The sequence below is a fragment of the Pan paniscus genome, chromosome 1 (genome assembly GCF_029289425.2).
Source record: "Pan paniscus chromosome 1, NHGRI_mPanPan1-v2.0_pri, whole genome shotgun sequence".
NCBI lineage: Eukaryota > Metazoa > Chordata > Mammalia > Primates > Hominidae > Pan > Pan paniscus.
The window spans coordinates 11,379,256-11,397,415 of NC_073249.2; the positions used below are offsets into that span (position 1 = coordinate 11,379,256).

At 36.7% G+C, this 18,160-nt stretch overlaps 1 protein-coding gene across 4 annotated transcripts in view; it reads right to left on the minus strand.

Moving 5' to 3' along the window:
* RYR2 (ryanodine receptor 2) overlaps nucleotides 1-18,160 on the minus strand; it is a 788,503-nt gene that overhangs the window by 51,700 nt on the left and 718,643 nt on the right. For 2 of the 4 annotated variants that reach the window (XM_055098600.2, XM_055098571.2), the window contains 6 exons: nucleotides 13,910-13,942; nucleotides 12,639-12,719; nucleotides 11,426-11,514; nucleotides 9,881-10,009; nucleotides 4,763-4,867; nucleotides 1,887-1,968 (listed from right to left, as the gene is read on the minus strand). In XM_055098600.2, the coding sequence (XP_054954575.1) occupies nucleotides 1,887-1,968; nucleotides 4,763-4,867; nucleotides 9,881-10,009; nucleotides 11,426-11,514; nucleotides 12,639-12,719; nucleotides 13,910-13,942 (519 nt within the window). The remainder of the gene's footprint in view (nucleotides 1-1,886; nucleotides 1,969-4,762; nucleotides 4,868-9,880; nucleotides 10,010-11,425; nucleotides 11,515-12,638; nucleotides 12,720-13,909; nucleotides 13,943-18,160) is intronic. The other 2 variants (XM_034949586.3, XM_055098645.2) reach the window with 1 other exon arrangement.

Below are 18,160 nucleotides of genomic sequence, written 5' to 3' on the forward strand. Positions count from 1 at the left end.
TAGTTTAAAAAATGATTACACAAACATGCATAACCCCATTTACAGAGTAATTAGACTGACACACATAAAATATTTCAACAAAAGTTGACATTTTCCCCCTCAATCAAAGAAGCAACGTGTTTTAAAGAAAATGAGCCAAAGAGCCAGAAACTAAAATCGTTTCATATTAATAATAAAAATAAACATTTGCTCAGCCCTTTAGAGTTGAAAAATCACTATCATAGACAACATCTGATTTAATGTTCATATGTAAGGCAGGTACTTTTTGTTAACCCTAATTTTACCGATGAGGAAATAATTGAAGTTCAACAAGACTAAATTAATGGGCCCATTGTGACTTAATTATTAAAGGTTAGTGCCAGGTCTTCAGACCAGATCCTGAGAGCAAACTGTACGCTTTTTCTGATTCATAATGAAAAGCACCTTTCTACATTTCTTCACGAGTCAGTGTGTATAGTTGTTAGAAAATGGCAGATTCCTGAACTACAGGATCACAGAATGCTTTTATTCATTGAACAGAACGTGCTATATAACATAAAGACAGGCAGGAGAAGAAAGGTCGCTGGTCAGAGGTCCACAGAGTCAATCGGAGAAGCAGTAAGCACCGTGGTGTTAAGAGTGTGGGATCTGGAGCCACATTGTTGGGTTTGAATCCAGGCTTAATGTGCTCAGCAACCTGGGCAGATTTCTTAGCCTCTCTGTACCTCAGTTTCCTCATTTGCAAACTTGAGATAATATTACCATTGAACTGATAAACTTGTTACTAGGATTAAATAAGTACTTAATTCAGTATCTGGCACGTTATGAGGCTGGTTTTAAGTCACTGCTGTGGTTGCTGCTACTGCAGTTATTATTGTTGCTGTTTGTTAGTATTTAACCCAAAATTCGAATCAGGGCCATGCATGGAAAAATGGATCCTGTGTTTAAAGGGTATAAAGTGGCTACTGTTGCCGCCGACTAAGGGCTTTAAGCAGATGCTGCCACTTCAAAGTCCTAGCACGAGGCTTGACAGCTGCCTCAGTTAACTAAAGTGGAGTTACGCCATGTATGGCAGACGCGGAGAGAAAATAGGAAGAAGTTAAGAAAAAGTGATAGGCACCGTAATACCAAACATTTCTTAGTTGTTTTGGTTGTATTTATAGGATTCCACTGAATTCTCATATCAATATCTATCATTTCTATTTTGCAGAGGAGGAAACTGAAAAAATGGAGATGTAGCTTGTCCAAGGGTCATACCTCCCAGAGGTAAGGAAGCCAGGATTTAAACTCTGGCGGTGGATTTGGAGCGCGAGCTCTTAACTGCTACATTTCCTGCCTGCTACAGAAAAAAAAAAAAAAAAAAAAAAAGCAATAACAAAATAAGCTGGGAAGAAAAAAAGAGAGAAAATTAAAACCGAGGCTGTGGTGGGGAGAACAAGACTACCACTGCCAGCTGCCCTGGGGGACAGAGGCTTTCCCAGCAGTGCCACGGCTTTAAGAACCCAAAGGAGTGACTCTGTGGTCTTTTCAAAGCAGCAGCTTACACAGCTGACGGTTACCCAAATGTCTGAAACCTCCACCGATTATGGACAAACACACTGACAAATAAAATATTCTTTATAGACTGTCTGGAGAGCTTACTTTTTAGGATATCACTATGAAATGAAAAGTGTTGTTATAAAGTACCACTATTTTCATTTTGTAGATATGTAAACTGAGATATGCAGGATATCCCTTTAAAAAAAACTAATGTGAGAAAAGGAATAATAAGCCAGCAAGAAATCCAAGGCATCTATCAATCATATCTGAGTGTTATTTTATTCTATGCTACACTCTGATTCCATAAGCCCATGCTGATCCTTTAAATAAGATAATAAAGAGAATTTAAAAGTATAAATCAAAACTACCTTCTAACATGGACAGCAACATGACCACCATATCCTTCTGCAGATCCATTAATTCTTTTAATAGCTCAATTTGACTGGAATCCTGAAAATATGAACATTGCATTTGAGATAATACAAGAAAACTATGCAGCAAGAACATCATACTTATTCTCACAAAAAGGATACTGCTCTGGCAAGAAATAGTAACCACTTGAAGCATTATGGAACTAAAGGAGGGGCCAAATATTAAAAATAGTTAGTTATACTTTACAATTAAAAAGTATTACTGATTTCAACTCGTGTTCTTTAAAGTATTTGCAGGATGGGCGCAGTGGCTCATGCCTATAATCCTAGCACTTCTTTGGGAGGCCGAGGCGCACAGATCACCTGAGCTCAGGAGTTTGAGACCAGGCTGGGCAACATGGCAAAACCCCATCTCTACTAAAAATACAAAAATTTAGCTGGGCATAGTAGTACACACTTGTAGTCTCAGCTACTCAGGAGGCTGAGGCACAAGAATTGCTTGAGCCTGGGAGGTGGAGGTTGCAGTGAGCAGAGATCACGCCACTGCACTCCAGCCCAGGTGACAGAGCAAGACTGGGTCTCAGAAAAAAAGAAAGTATTTGTACCGACAATGAACATATACAGCAATAATATGAAAGAACCATAACAGTGGAATATTCTCCAATGCCAAGCAAGACTCAAGACCTTCTGCACATTTGACATCTATCTTATCTTTTATTTGAAAAGCCTGCATTTTTTTCTTCTAACTTTCTAACTTCTTCTAGGTGCTATTATGTAAAAATCAACTTCATATAGAAGAAATATAGGCATATAAGCACCATAGAAGATAAACTTATAAATGTATTTGTTAGATAAATTAACCAAAAACCTACACAGGTATTACCTATTAGTACAACATTGTACTAATATTACACAATGTATCTTATTTACCAATTTGATTAAGCTTTCCAGTATTACTTTGGTTAAAATTTTGTTTTTGCTTTTGATTTTTTACCATAAAGAAACATTCTTTTTCAAAGACATATTGTGTCTAAACATCACTACGCTTAGCTATAGTCCCTGGAAATACGGATCACACTTACATCTGCACAACTTTACATCTCATCCATTTTTTAAACTATTCTTTCTTTAAAAAATTTGTACAAGGCATTTTTGGTACATATGAAGCTATACAGTGTTGGGAAGATGATGAGACATTTTCTTTCTAAATAGCTGTTATGGAAACTTTATAAACCATGAACAAGTGCTAGGTAGCACCAGATGTTAATAACCTGGTGGAAAAACATCAGGATGAGAACTCTCTTGTGAGGGTCTACATTTGGTTCATATGTTGGTTTCCTTTACTTACCAAAATATCCCTAGTAATTAAATGAAAGACTGGAATTTCCCTATTGGGCTGAAGTCACCAATAACTCCATACTGACATTCTCTCCTTGACCAAACTCTAGTCAGGTACCTCTGAGCCCTCTTCCCAACTTGGCCTCAACTTTGGTCTATAAAGACTTGAACAAACACTAATATAGTTTCTAACTGTTCAAGACTGCATGTCAAGGATGATCCCAGCCCTCCACTAAAGTACCTGCCTGGGAAAACTCCAGGCTGATAAAAAAATCAACAGTTCCAGACAACATCTAAGGATAAGGACTCTGGAGGACAGAATCCTAACTAACTTTGACAATTGCCAGTTAGCAGACATAGCTGGTCTAATCACATTTACACCAATGAACCTTTTGTAACTTTTCACTCCTCTGACTCTACTGAGCTCCTGCTCGCCCCTTCTCTAATCTTCATTCTCCCATTAATATTCCCAGTCACCTCTGTACAAATCAAATCAGGTTCAGTTCATGCTGAACTCTTTTTCCTTGTTGCAATAGCACTACTGATTAAAATCTGTCCTTATTCGCTTAACTAGTATCCAGCTTTGTTTATCTTTGACATTAAGATGTATCCTTACCACTTTTACTAGCATCCAGCCCTGCCGATCTTTGACAATACATCCTGCATATTGTCATTTGCAGGCCTGAGGGATAGGTTCTTCACTTTACTGCAGAGAAACAAGGCCTCAGGGAAGAGAGACCTGGCCCACACGGGTGGAACCAGTCATGGCAGCTCAGGAATTAGAATGACAGCATTCTGTCTTTTAATCTGACATTCTTCTACCTGACCGCCTGGCAAATACTCACACTCTGAAGGTCTCAGATTATACCACCAAAATTCACTGCATTGAAGAGACACATTCACAAGAACTTTTCTGTTTGTGTATCTTTTTGTTTCAAATGAAACAAATACAGCAGTGAGCAAACAAGCTGATATTTTTCAATAGCCCTCAAGTTAACATTAAACATGGTAGAAAATCTGTTTATTCTTCATTTGCTTATCCATATAATAGCTACTTTTTCTCTGTCACAAAATTAAATACACTGGTTATGGGTAAGCATCGCCCTACTGAGAACATCTGCTTATTTAAGACCCTATAACAAAATTGTCTCCCTTGTAACAGATTATAAAACCTATTTCAATTATCTGTAAGGGGAAGGAAAATTCCACTGAGCAATGGCCAGGAAGATGAAGCTTGTGAAATGTACAATGTTTGGGGACTCGACTGTTTCATTTGTCCATTACATTCAATTTCTTAATATCCATTGTCTCAAATTTGAATAATGACTCCTGTCTATTCTCAGGTTACATAACGGTTTTTATTTTTAAAAAATTTTAATGAGCAAAAGAGGCATGATAAAATGATCTTAAAAAGACAAGTGATAAAGTGATTTTAAAAAGATAATATTCTAACATCAAAAAGCATGTTTAATTTGCTGATGATTACAGTCTCCAGTTTGTCATTTAAGAGAGAGGAAGGTAGTTAGTTAGTTTACCTGCGACAGCTTCATCTGCATATGGGCAAACACATGAAGAAAGCCGACCACAGCATCCCACAGCCTGCTGTGTGCCAAACTCTGTTGATTCCCAGTGCAAGGACCCTGGAGCATAAACAGACAAACGGCAATTATTCCTCATAATTTATTTGCCAAAACAAACTTTACAATAACAGGGGAAAAGTTGACTTAGTGCTGATATAATTCACTGCTAGCACGTTATCTAAAAAGATAGGAACTCAAAGTGAAAGAAGGAGATACAGTGATGATAATGATCCTTAAGAGAGAAATACGTTCCTCTTTAAAACACTTAATATATTCCAAAAAAAGTTTCTCAAGGATTTTTATATTCTGTGAATCATTTTTTTTTTTTTTTTGGTCTGGCTTTGATCTCCTCTATTTAGAGGAAAAAAAATAAGGTCTGGGTGCTTTGGCTATTTAGTCAAATCAATCAATAGCCACTATTTTGTATTCAAAAGAATCTGAGAATATGCTTTAGATGAGAGGTGATTACCTCTTACTCCTAAATAGTAACCTGGATAAAGCATTCATATAGAGAAAAAAAATCCTCTTCAACGTTTTCTTAATTGAACAACTATTTTACAAATGGTACAACCATTGACGTGTTTTAAAAGAGTAATACTTGCTTATTAATTTCACGAATCCAGAATCCAAGGCAATTGGAAGTGGTTAAAATAACTAATTGGGAGTCATTAGGCTGAGATGGCTCCAGTGTCTTGCGTTCCTCCCTAAGAAAACCAAATCCCAACTCAATGTAAATTTAAGCTTAACCAATCAGAAACTGCCAGCTAACTTCTAACTAGAGAGTTCACCAGTCAGAAACTGCCAACTAACCTCTAACTAGGGACTTTCCACTTTTACCAATCAAATTTCTTGTCTTGCTTCCAGGAATGCCTTATAAAAGTGCCCCCACCTTTGGTGAAGTGCTGAACCATTAGTGTTCTGGTATTGCTCAATTCATAAATAGTTGAATGCTCAGATAAACTTGTTAAGATGTTATTGTGCCTAAGTTTATCTTTTAACAAACCTAACTTTGTTCTCTTAGCTGACACTTCTGAAGTATCAATACTAGGGTGGATCTGCTGTAGCACGCAGACTGTTTTCATGGAGCCAACTTCTGTTTTCACTTTCCAATGAAAAAATTCTACCATCATTCAGTTTTGTAAACCCATCTACATCAACCATGAAAATAAATAACAGGGATTTTACTTAGGAAAAAAGTACATAAAACACTGTTCTTAACTTCAAATTCCTTCATTCCTTTAGGCAAATAACTTATAATACCTTTAAATTGCAGGCCGCATAAAAACATTTCAAATCTTATGCTAGAAACAAGTGATTGGAAGAGATGGCCAGATCCAAGATGTTGAAATAGAACTTTTTCCTGTCTCAGCATCTCTTGAGGCCCTACAGCTGAGATACTGACTATGTATTCTCATATGACTATGAGAATGACTGTCTACAAAAGCAGTAGACTCACTACCTGCAAAAGGGGTGACTAAAAATAGAGATTTCCACTCTAAGGATATAAAGGGGTTGAAGTTGAAAAGGGGGAAACTTTGGAGGGGGTTCTCCATGTGCTGAGCCTCTCCATTTTGTTACTTCTGCATCCCCTTACACCAAGTGAGAGAAGAGGCTTCAGGAGAACCATCACGTGAGCTCAGTTTCTGTCTTCTGAAGTTGGGTAGCATAAGGTCTGGTATTAGAAAGTGTGACAGACAGCATATGACAAAAAAGATGTGTTTCTTATATGGACTACTCAGGAAGGGGCCATTCTGCCCCATCTGAAATCAGTCTGAAATGGTAACATAATTCCAAGGTGGATGGGGGCCACCAGATGCTTGAGGTCTGATTGAATAACTTTAAACTGGATGGGAAAAGAGTCATTTCCAGGCACTGGAGGACTAAGAGGGCCAGGCTCGCACGTTAGATAAAAAAATACAACACACCACACCAGAGGGCCAGCTCCGTGGTGCACTCTGGGATTACATGTGCCCCGGAAGAGACCTTTCCTTCCTCACACCTCCTCTCTCCCACAGCTCCAACCCAGAGGAAGCCTGGGGTGAACCAGGGGGGGAAAGGGAAAGAGAGAGAGAGAGAGAGAAGAACCTTCGGGGGGAGAGTAAAAAAAGCCTAGATTGGACTCCTTCCAGAATGAACAACATCCAGATAGGAGTTCTTGCCTGCACCCTCACTCTAGGTTTTCCAGCTGAAAATCAGGCCCAAGGGTAAGTGGAAGTTTTACTGAAATGAGATTATTCTTGTGACAAAGTGACTGACATGATTTTATTTATCTGAAAGTGGCCAGTGCACAAGATTCCTTCTAGTGGTAAAGAAATGGTCGACAAAGCAAGTCTGAAGGGACAGTGGTGAGAAGGAATCAGGTTATTTTAATCTGTAGCTCATTAAATCCAGCTCATTTAATGTACCAGATATAGTAGCTTTATAGTTTCCTTCATCCCTGGTTATAATTAGTCCCAACTGGCTATTACAGCTCTGGTTTGAAAGCAGTAGATCTTTAGGATTTTCCTATGGTCGATGTTCAGTGTCAGCTTGGTATTCCAATGGCATATAAATTAGGGAGGAGGAAAAGTGCAAGAGGTGAACACTAGAAAGCCATTTTTAGGAAAATAAACTTGTTTTTTCTTCAAGTCAGAAATAATTTTCTTCCCGTGATAGTTAAGGTTTAAATCAAAAGTTGAAGCATTACAAGGGGTTGTGCTCTCCTGCAACCCCTAGGTGACCAAAAGTTGTTTGGCCAACCCTCATGTGACAGAGTCGCAAGCCCAAAGCCAAAGTACCCATTTTTTCTTTTAAAACCTGAAACACACAGAATGTCCTTTCCAGGGCTTGCTCAACCTTAGGTCCTCAGCTTCTGGGAGCTGTAAACTCCCTAGTCTGGTGCCTTGCTTTCTTTTTCTCATGATGTATGTACCTGCAACATGGAAAACCCTTGCTAACTACCAGAAGGACCCTGTGCCAAGGACAGATCAAACTTTCTCTTTTCTCAACAACTACCTCACGGTCTTACTGTAGGAACCTTGACAATACAACGTCCTCTTACTCAAACAATTCTTCCCCTTTTATTAAATTGGGATTACAATCTTATAGGTAATTCCATTTATTTCAATGGTGTTGGATCTCCCCCTTATATAACTTTCTATAGTTAGTAGGAGTTTGAATAATAAAGCAATACACGATGCTGTAATCTAAAAGGCAGTCCAGAAGCAGCACGAAGCTAATGATAAGCTTATCTTCATAGTATCAATATTTATCAGCAGATATACCACTAAGGCAAGCTTCTCTAAAATATATTTCACTAGATGTAATGTGGTAACTTGGATTGTATCCCAGAATATTAAAAAACAAAGAACATGAATGGAAAAACTAGTAAAACCAAAATAAAGCCTGTAATTTAGTTAACAGGATGTGCCGATGTTAATTTCTTAGTTTTGACAAATGTGCCATGAGTATATAAAATGTCAGCATTAGGGAAAGCTGGGTGAATCATATACAGAAACCCTCTGTGCTATCTTTGCAACTTTTCTGAATACTAAAATTATTCCAAAATACATATTTCAGATACGATTGTTATTTTAAAATATGTCATATAAAAAATAAGTAACAAGAGAAGTTACTTGTTACTTGTTTTTTTTTTTTTTTTTTTGGTTCTTATTGAACCAAGCACAATAAGCCATGTGACTTTATCCAATATCCTTTGAACATTCACGTAGAAATCTGTGTTCTATGACAACACCTAATAAAGAGTTTTGCATATAGTAAGAGCTCAATGGATGCTTCTAGATTTCGATACATTCAGGAATCTCAATTATTTTAGGAACCAAGAAATGCCTACTCTTAGCTGAAATGGTGGTTATGTTTCATTTGGAATATATTATAGAAATCATCCTGATTCCCATTTCTGGAAAATCCAGTGCCTTGCTAATGTCATCAGTCAATCCTGTTATTTATTCAGGACATGACACATGAATGTTGTTGTACTGGTATCATTCTAGGCATGCATGAGAATACTAAGGCAATAATGGAAGCCAGGAGAGGTAAGGAAATGGGACTGTGAGTAGACCAAAACTGACTTAAGCTTTCACTTTTATTTGATTTTAAAGGAAATGTTATTAGAATTATCAAGTGTGACTTTTCCATCTGGAAATGCTGAAATAAGGTTCTTCTTCCCCACCAAGGCAAAAAATAGAAAAAGTGCCATGCTTCCAAGGGACTGCATGCAGAGGTGAGTGAGCCTGGAGGTGGTCTTCCTACCTCTACAGCACTTACTCTTGGTTGGCTGTACTTGGCCATGAGTCATTTATTTACTCAAACAGCTGTAACTGTTATGCTCCTGGGATACAATTTATTTTTAACTTAACCTTTCTTCTCCCCACAAGCTTATGTTTAGTCTCACAAAGCCAATTACAAGTTTCTCCCTCCTGTTTTATCCTTAGCACGGGGCACATCAAACATAGTGAATGATTCAGGGTAACATGTCCACTGAGACAAGACAGAAAGGAAAGATGACTGGTCATCAGCAAAGTTTCGGTGATTGAAGAAAAACCCAGAATTTTATAAAATCTTTAAAAAATCTGAAGTTAAGGCTAGAAGCTTAGTCCAAGGAGAATATAAAACAAACCGATGTAAAAAAGAAAAGAATATTCTATACGCTATTTGGAATTTTATCTATAATATACATATGCGATGTTTTCAAACACTCTTCTCTTTCTTAAGTTTCTATGAAACTTCTTCCCACTTTTGGTGGAATACCAGAAAGAATGGTTTAATGTTGTGCCTGCTCGCCCTTCCTTCCTTAATATTTACTAAGTGCTTAATACATACACCAGGCCCTGGAGGTACAATAGAGCTAACATCACAGCCCATGCCTCTAAGGAGTTAATCATATCTCAACCTGCCAAATGGTGAAGCAATTTCATTCCATATAAATTCACATCTCAACCTAATATTTTAATTGTAGCAATTTGCAAAGAAACTGAGAAAGGGGTCAATAGGAGATATGGAAACTACTCTAGATATACTGCATTTTTCTATGGAGTTCAGTGCTACAGATAGCAGCCATGTTTAAATGTTTACCTGAATATACTCTGTAAGAGTGTTAAAGACTTGTTTTGCCACTTGGATAGCTTTGGAGAAATTCCGTTGTCCTTGTTCATCAATAACATCTTTCCCAGAGTAATACCAATAAAAGTCACTAATTGATTCCTGGGAAATAGAGATGATATTATTTATTATCAAGTCACATTCTAAAGTTACCATTGACTAACCAGTCTTGGACTTTATGCCTGAGAAGTATTTTAAATAATAGATATGGTAGCAAACGAAAATATCTGTGAAGTAAATATCATTCTTCAATGACTTTCCTAAACATACAATATGTGAACCTCCTTCTTAGATATAGCTAACAACTGAAGAGAAGACAAGAAGAAAACTTAGCTTTAAAAATTACTGTCTGATAACCTTGAACTTCACAAACATAAGAATTCATTAAGACTGGAGCATATTTATGCATGAGCAAAATTAGATGTTTACTACGTGAGCACAGAAAATAGATGAATCATGGAACAATCTTTTTTGGGGTACCGACATCTGGCCTCCATTTTCTCCAACAAAGCTAATAACATCGCGTCAGTGAGAACTCGCTGATATCCATGGCTTTTGTGTCTGTCCCTGAGAAAACTGGTTGGATTGCTTGTAAATTTGTAAATACTAACAATTGTAAACAAATATCTAAATAAGGTCAATCTCTATAAACCAGATGTATTTAACAATAACATACATTTTAAAGATATTTTGGTTGGATAAGTAAATAATCCAATTTAGTCGAGCTGTGAACTACATTTGGGTTTTCAGACAATTTTTAAAATGACAAATGTGTTTTCAGCAACGCTTCTTGGTGTACTGACTTCAAAATGCACCTTCCCCCACCACATTAAGCTTTCAGTTAGAAAAAAAAAAGGTTGTGATTTTACACACTCAAAGATTAAGGAAAAAGCTGAAAGTCTGCATTTATAGTTTTAAAAATACTGTGCCTGGTTTAGCTTATAAATAAAATGAGGGGAAAAAAGTTGTACAGGGCTCTCATTATTTAAGAGGCCTACATCTTCAATTCAGTTTGATTAACGTTCTCAAATATGATGACAATATCAGAGATTTTTAAGCAATGTGGTGTGAAAATTAATGCAAATATTAGGACAGCTGAAAAGAACTGACCTTAGACTATCAAATTTAAGTGTATGGTAGCAGTTGCAAAGCCTTTCTTTCCTATTCCTACAAATGTTCCAAATATTCTTCCCCAATTTGTCTAACAACTGTAGAAGAAGGAGCAGAGTATAAAAGTGCTTTATAAAATGAAAATGACTTTAAAATACCATCAAGCTAAAAAAACAGGCGAAAAATCTCTACTTACAGAAATAAAATAATGAGCAAAAGTAGGAGGCAGGATCAGGAGCAGAGATAACAGTGGCTGTTTTGCTCTAAGAATTGCTGAGAGATTGTGATCAGAGATAAACTATTTCAAAAATTCCTTTCTAGTTATAAACCAAAACACATTAAAACTCTGCCGTACTGTTTCAACGTACCAACCCTTTTAATTTGTTACTAATATGGAAAGCAACATACCTGAACTCTCAGTAGGTAGTCTACAGTGGAGATAATTATGTTGACAGTTGTATTATTGCCAGTCTGAGTTCTCAGATAATTCTGAAAATCTATGCAAGATAAAAAAATGTTATTAATGCTTGCTCAGAAGTTCAAGTTGAGTCATTCTAAGAACTCCAAAGGCAAATGCTTTCTATGGCAAAATCATTGTGGGTTAGTGCAGTGTTTTTATCTAATAGTTTTACTATGAAAATAATTTATATTTTCCATAAAAAGTGATCACCCCAAAAGTGTATCTGGGTGCTCCATTGATGATCAATATTCAATTTTTGTCTCAGATGTTGCTAATATCAGTTTCCTCATTCCTAGTTCTAGAGTTCTGGGCAAATGAATGACTAAAAATGGTTGCTATCCTTGAGGATATAAGAAGGAAATTATTTATTCATTAATCACTTGTTCCTCAGTACTGTGCAAAGTGCTGGGGTCAGCCAAGATAAAATTAAGATAGAGTTCCTGCCTTCAGGGGTGCACAAGCCTAGTAGAGAGTTAGATGTGTAAACAAGTAATGGAGATACATTATGTTAACTAGTACAATGAAGTATGTATACACTCAAGGTAAAGAGAAGTGGTGCAAAAGAAATGATACTCTATATTACTCTATAACTATTTATATGTTTTTCATAAATCCTCTGTCTTTTTTTTTTTTATTGAGAGACAGGATCTTGCTGTGTTGCCTAAGCTCCAGTGCAGTGGGGCAATCACAGCTCACTGCAGCCTCGAACTCCTGGCCTCAAGCAATCCTCCTGCCCCAGCCTCCCAAGTAGATGGGACTATGAGCACGCACCACCATGTCTGGATAATTTTTAAAATTTTTTGTAGAGATGGGGGTCTCGCTATGTTTCCTAGGCTGATATTGGGACTCCTAGGTTCAAGCAATCCTCCCATCTCGGCCTCCCAAAGTGCTGGGATTACAGGTGAGCCACCGCGCCCAGCCTCATGTGTCTTCCCTAACATCAAAACTATTGATAAGACTCAAGTGAAATGGCTATCCGAGGACTGTGAAAGCAGGGAAGCAATATATAAAACGTCCCAGTTCCCAATGCAGAGTCATGCTCTAGAATGATTTGTTGTCTCTAGAACGATGCATAATTGGAACTAACAGGCTCTTGTTATTACTGGCTTGAAAACATTATTTATGCCTTAGTATCATCAGAAGTTCTGGGGACTCACAAACCTGAGTTGTGTCCCTCACAGAGTAGTTGCAGGAATCGGAAGAGGTCACAGGTGAACTCATCGTCCTGCAGAACCTTTTCTCCTGCGGGAAGTCCAGAGGGATCAAACATTACCAGCCACCCCAGCCTGCCCCTCCCTTTCTGTCCCCACCTCCATACAACTTGCATGTTGATCTAGCATTGTTCTGAACCAAAAACAGTCACAAGTCATAGCCACTTTTCTATCTGAAGCTCATAAGATCATGCGCTTGGCAGATAGAGGCACTTTTTCTTTGTAAGAAAAGAACGTTTGAATTTTAAAACTCAGACTTCTCTGTTAAAAGTAGCAGCATGGGTTTGGCAACATTTTACAAATGACCTAAAGGCTTAAACTTTGCTTTTTTCTTTCTTTATGTTCTTGTGTTTGGCAAGGTGTACATAGAAGGGACCTTTTTCTGCATCTCTCACACGTGTTAAATTTGCTTTGTACCCGGATTATGACCAAATGATTCAATGGAAAGCATTCTGTGTATCCAAAAAAGCGGGGCCAAGAGTTTCTTTTATTAAAGAATAATTCATGGATTTTTGTGAAAGCTGTAAATCACTAGAAAATTGTTGATTAACTTGTTTTAATTAACTTTGTTATCAGGTTGACTACTGAATAAAAAGAAAGATTTCTGAAATCTAAAATAGAGATGTGACTGGTTTGAGCATTACTTCCGTAGGAGGAGGAAATGGCAAACAACCTTAATTCTAAATATGAAACCAAAAGACAGACTTTGGTGGCTCGTGTTGTGAGAGCTAAAACTAATAAAGAAAGGTGAAAAGAAAGGCATCCCCTAGTTACAGAAGTTTCTCTGCATCATCCAACACTAACAACAGATATTTTTGGGGCAAGGAGAAAACCTCAGAAAAGGGCTCAGTTTATTTGTATTTCAATTTAAAGGTATCTTGATCACAAGTTACTTTGAAAGCAAAAACACAAGGAAAGAAACAAACACAGAACAGCACCACACAAATGAAGCTGATTTTCAAGACAGAAAGTGTCCGTGGGGGGAAAAAAACAGTTCCACATTACGAGCAGCTGCTCCAAAATCTAAATTTGTTTAGAAAGCAAAATGACAAAAAAGCCAGTGAATGAATGGACTTACATATTAAAAAAAAAAAAAAAGAAGAACTTTTTACAGAATGGAAATAAATACTTTGGGCTGAGAAAGAAAATGATGCAATGATCGTATGTTTACTTTAAGTGAAATTATGAATGATCACAGTGACAGAGAGCTGATGGACTTACCAGTCCGCAGTCTGTGACTTTCAAAGTGAGAGGCTTCATATAATGGTAGGGTTAGGAAGCAAAACCATTTTGAAAACTAATATAAACATTAAAAAAAGTACATAAAATCACTGTACTCATTTCCCTGTTAGCCCACAAGGTATGAAATTTGGTGACTATGCGAAAATCACCACGTATGCAAATCAGACGTGGCAAGTTGAAGTGTTATAGGCACATTGTTGTGTTGAATCTCCCATAGTTGGCTGATAAGTCCATTCCTCAGTGTTTAAATTCACGATAGGATAGGAAACGAAAGGGAGAATGTTTTAGGCAAATAAAGGAACTAAACTCTTCATTGGTGATACTTAGTTCCATTTTCATGAGTCACCTTAATCAGAAGAGTCTTTAAAGTGATATTTAAATCAAAATATTATGAGTTCATTACATAGGCTTATTGATTCTTTCCCTGTGAGCCCATCTGCAATGTTTTTTTTTCAAAAAACAACAAATCAATTCAATAAACCATGTACACACTTTAAGTGTTCATATATTCGTGAAAGAAGTAACCCTTACTAGAAAGTATTCAGAAAAACACTGAAATAAATATAATCTACCTGTGTACCTAAAAATGCTCTGCACAATGCATAATGATTTATAACATAAGGTTTTATTTATTGTCGACACACACAGTATTTTCTTGACTGTATACCGAAACATGTACAAGTAATTTCACTTATATAAGGACACACCGTACATCGCAGAACAATGGGAAGAGGGGAGGGGTTAGGGAGGGGACGAGTCAGGCCTTCGTTTACCATCAGGTGATACCAGGTATAAGCTGGGGTACTGTTGCTTAATGAAGACATTCCTATCTGATTAAAATGCTGCCATTGCCCATGCTGCAAATAAGTGGTAGAGTAACAGAGATGGATGATGGCTTTATGTCTGCAGAAGGTACAGGATCAGCAGTCTATTTTGTGATGTGTGCAAAAGAAATTCCATTGTAAGATGGAAACTAAGATCAATAACAAATAACAGAATGGAGTAACATGTAGTTGAAAGTGCTCTTACACTGGTAAATTATGATTTGTAATTGCTGCCTGAGGGCTCAAGGTACATATTGTGAAGGACATCCCTTTGGTTTCATTGTTATAAGAGGCTTAATATACTGTAATAAAGGGAGAGGTATTTCAATATTATTGTTGCTGCTTCTGAGTTCATTCTTTGCACCTTCATTTTCTCTTGTATAAAATAAAGATAACATGTACCCTGTCTACGTCACTGGCTCTTCATAATCTGTGGTGATTTTTTGTAAATTGTGGAAAGGTTAATATATTAGGTGCAGTGGCAATAATACTAAAAATATGGAAATATCATGCCAAGCTGCTGAATAAAGTGATTTGAATTTATTAATTGTGTTTATAGCTCCTGAACACCATCTTCATGGATTAAAATGTTCTCAAAATTGCATTTTTTTTCTTGGAAATAATCTAGGTAGATTTTATTTAATCAAGCCACGAGTGAAACAGTAAGTCCTATTTTAAAGATCTAATAAAGTTAACACATTTTTAAAGGCTACTATTCTACCTACAATTGGTGAATTAGGATAAATAGACTCCAAAAGACTAACATTCTCTTTATCAGGTCCTGTCATGTCAATATCTACAATAATGCACAGGTAAAAGGTGATTCATGAAGCATAGGACTGGCCACATTAAAGGATCCCCTATAATCTATAAAGTTGACTCAAAAGCACCCCGCTGCCATAGAGGAAATTATGCTGATTGTGGATCTTGAGGGGACCTTAAGATCGATTCTGCATCTTGCCAAAACTGAAAAATGCTACAAATATTTTAAAATAGTGAAAAGTCAGGTATTTTATTCCATGTTGGAAGTTTTAATATTGCTGTTTAAGCGGCTTAAGTATGACTGCTTCAATTATATTACAATTCAATTAAAAAGTAAATTTAAAAAATAAATTTACAGTTAATATTTAGTTAGTGACTACAGTGTGCTAGGCATTGTGCTAGATATGTTATCTCATCATTTCAATTCAGGTTTATTATAATCCTGTAACTTAGCTAAATGTAATGCCATTTTGTGGTTCAGTGAACAACTGAGAAATTAAATAACCAATGTCATATAGCTATCGACTGGTAAAGAGTATGATTCCAGTAAACTTCAATAAACATTCACTCTTCTATGGCAGGCACCTTGTGAGGTGAACATAATCTCGAACCTGAAGAAGTTCACAGTCTAATGGAAGATACAGGAAATAAACAGATAATTTCAGTATTATATGGCCTTTCTGAATTCAGTGTGCTATAGTTTCTAAATGTTGTAAAGTTACCATCAGTAACTAATAAAATCTTTGACTGATTATCATTACATATACTATATGTTATTTAAATAATTGTGAACTCGTGCTTGTTTTCATCAATTTAAGAATCAAAGGAAAACCATTGCTAGATATGTGACTTTAGTCAGTTCACTGTTTTGAGCCTTCGTTTCATCATGTTGATATAGAGATGAACAAACTGCTCAACTCCTCATTTCATAGGACTGTTGGGAGAATCGAATTGGCTCAAACAATTAAAAGTGCTTTGAAGTCTACAAAGCACAAAAGAAATAAATGTGAAGCCTTAGGTCAAATGACCTAAATTTCTAAGTTACAGAATTTCTGTAGGTTGTATGACAGTTGTTTGTTCTATAAATTCCAGAGAGCATTTATTAAAATTTAGTTAACAGTCTGACAGTGGTGTATACAATGCATTCCTATTTCCGATGCCAAGACAACGAAAATGACCACTATGTGAAATAAATCAGGTTTGTCCCACGGATAACAGAATTAAAGTACATTCTGTTAACTTAAACAAATTAAACTAGCTGGAGCGGAAAAAAATCCCTTTGCTTTCAAATGTGATTGCATCTTATTTCTCTTATAGCCAAAGCCTAAGCTTCTCAGCTGTCAAGACTCTCACTGAAATTCTTATTGTTTTTCATCCATTCCATTCATCAGCATCCTTACTGATCTCCCTGCCTTGAGACTCTGATACCTATCTTACACAATGTTGCCTATGAGTAATTTTTCAAAAGCACCATTCCAATTATCCTACTTCCTTGGTAAACAGATGGATTTCTTTAACTGTATGAAAAGTCTACTCTGAAGAATTCCCTCTAATCTATCATTAGGCATAACCCAGAGCTCTCCCACTGCCATGAAGGAAATAATAATGCTGGTCACTATCTTTGGAGGAGTCAATTTCTATTTAGTAGCATGACTGAGAAATGGGAAATCTACATTGTACTGTTAGTGGAGTCTAGCAGAAGCATTATTTGAACAATAAACATTAGGAACTCAATTCTAGGTGGATCATTTAACACTACACATAGTATCACTTAAGTGGTATTTAATGGCTCTCTGTGGCCTCAGATAGAGTGTAGATTCCTTGGCAGGGCAGAGAAGGTCCTTCGTGGCCTCCCAGGTACTATGTTTCCATCCTCTAGTCTGATCATTTTCCTTCACAACAGCGTAGTCACCATTCTCTGCCGTGTTTGGTACCTTGAACTTTGCATATGCTGTTCCCTCGCATTGGAATGTCTTTGCCTTCCTTATCCACCAGCTTGATTCCTAATTCAGACTACACGTCTCCCCCAGCCCCGCAACATGCCAGCAGCTAAGTACTTCCACCTAAATTCCTTTATATGCATAAAGCATTGTTCTGAAGTTATTTGTTTACAAGTCTGTCTACACAGTACTGAGCTCCTAAATTGTTTCCAATGCCTAGGACACCATCTAGCACATAATAGTCACTCTAATTTAAATGAGCGCTTCAAAGTTTAAAAACTGCAAGGATGTGAAGAAAACGTATTTGGTGCCACGAACCAACATCACAAGTTTTCCTTGAAGAGAAAATTTACCCACAAGAATGGCAGAATAAGGTACACAGAATACTAAACTACACTTGTGAAAGTATTTGGAAAATCTTGAGGAAAAGGTAGCCCATAAATAATTAAGTAATAAAAAGAGTAACAAAAAGTTAGGGTAACCAATACTTAAAGATCAATTCAATCTATTTGCTTAATTAATCAATTTGTGTTGCTTCAACTTCACATAAATTTGATTAGATGATTATAAATATATCAGTAAGAACCTCAGTGAAACAAATTATCAGATACAGATAGAAAGATGGGGAAGGTTAATTGGTAGTTAATGTTGTAGTGAGGATTTTAAAAAATCAAACTATTTTTAAGAAATTGGATCAACTTCAA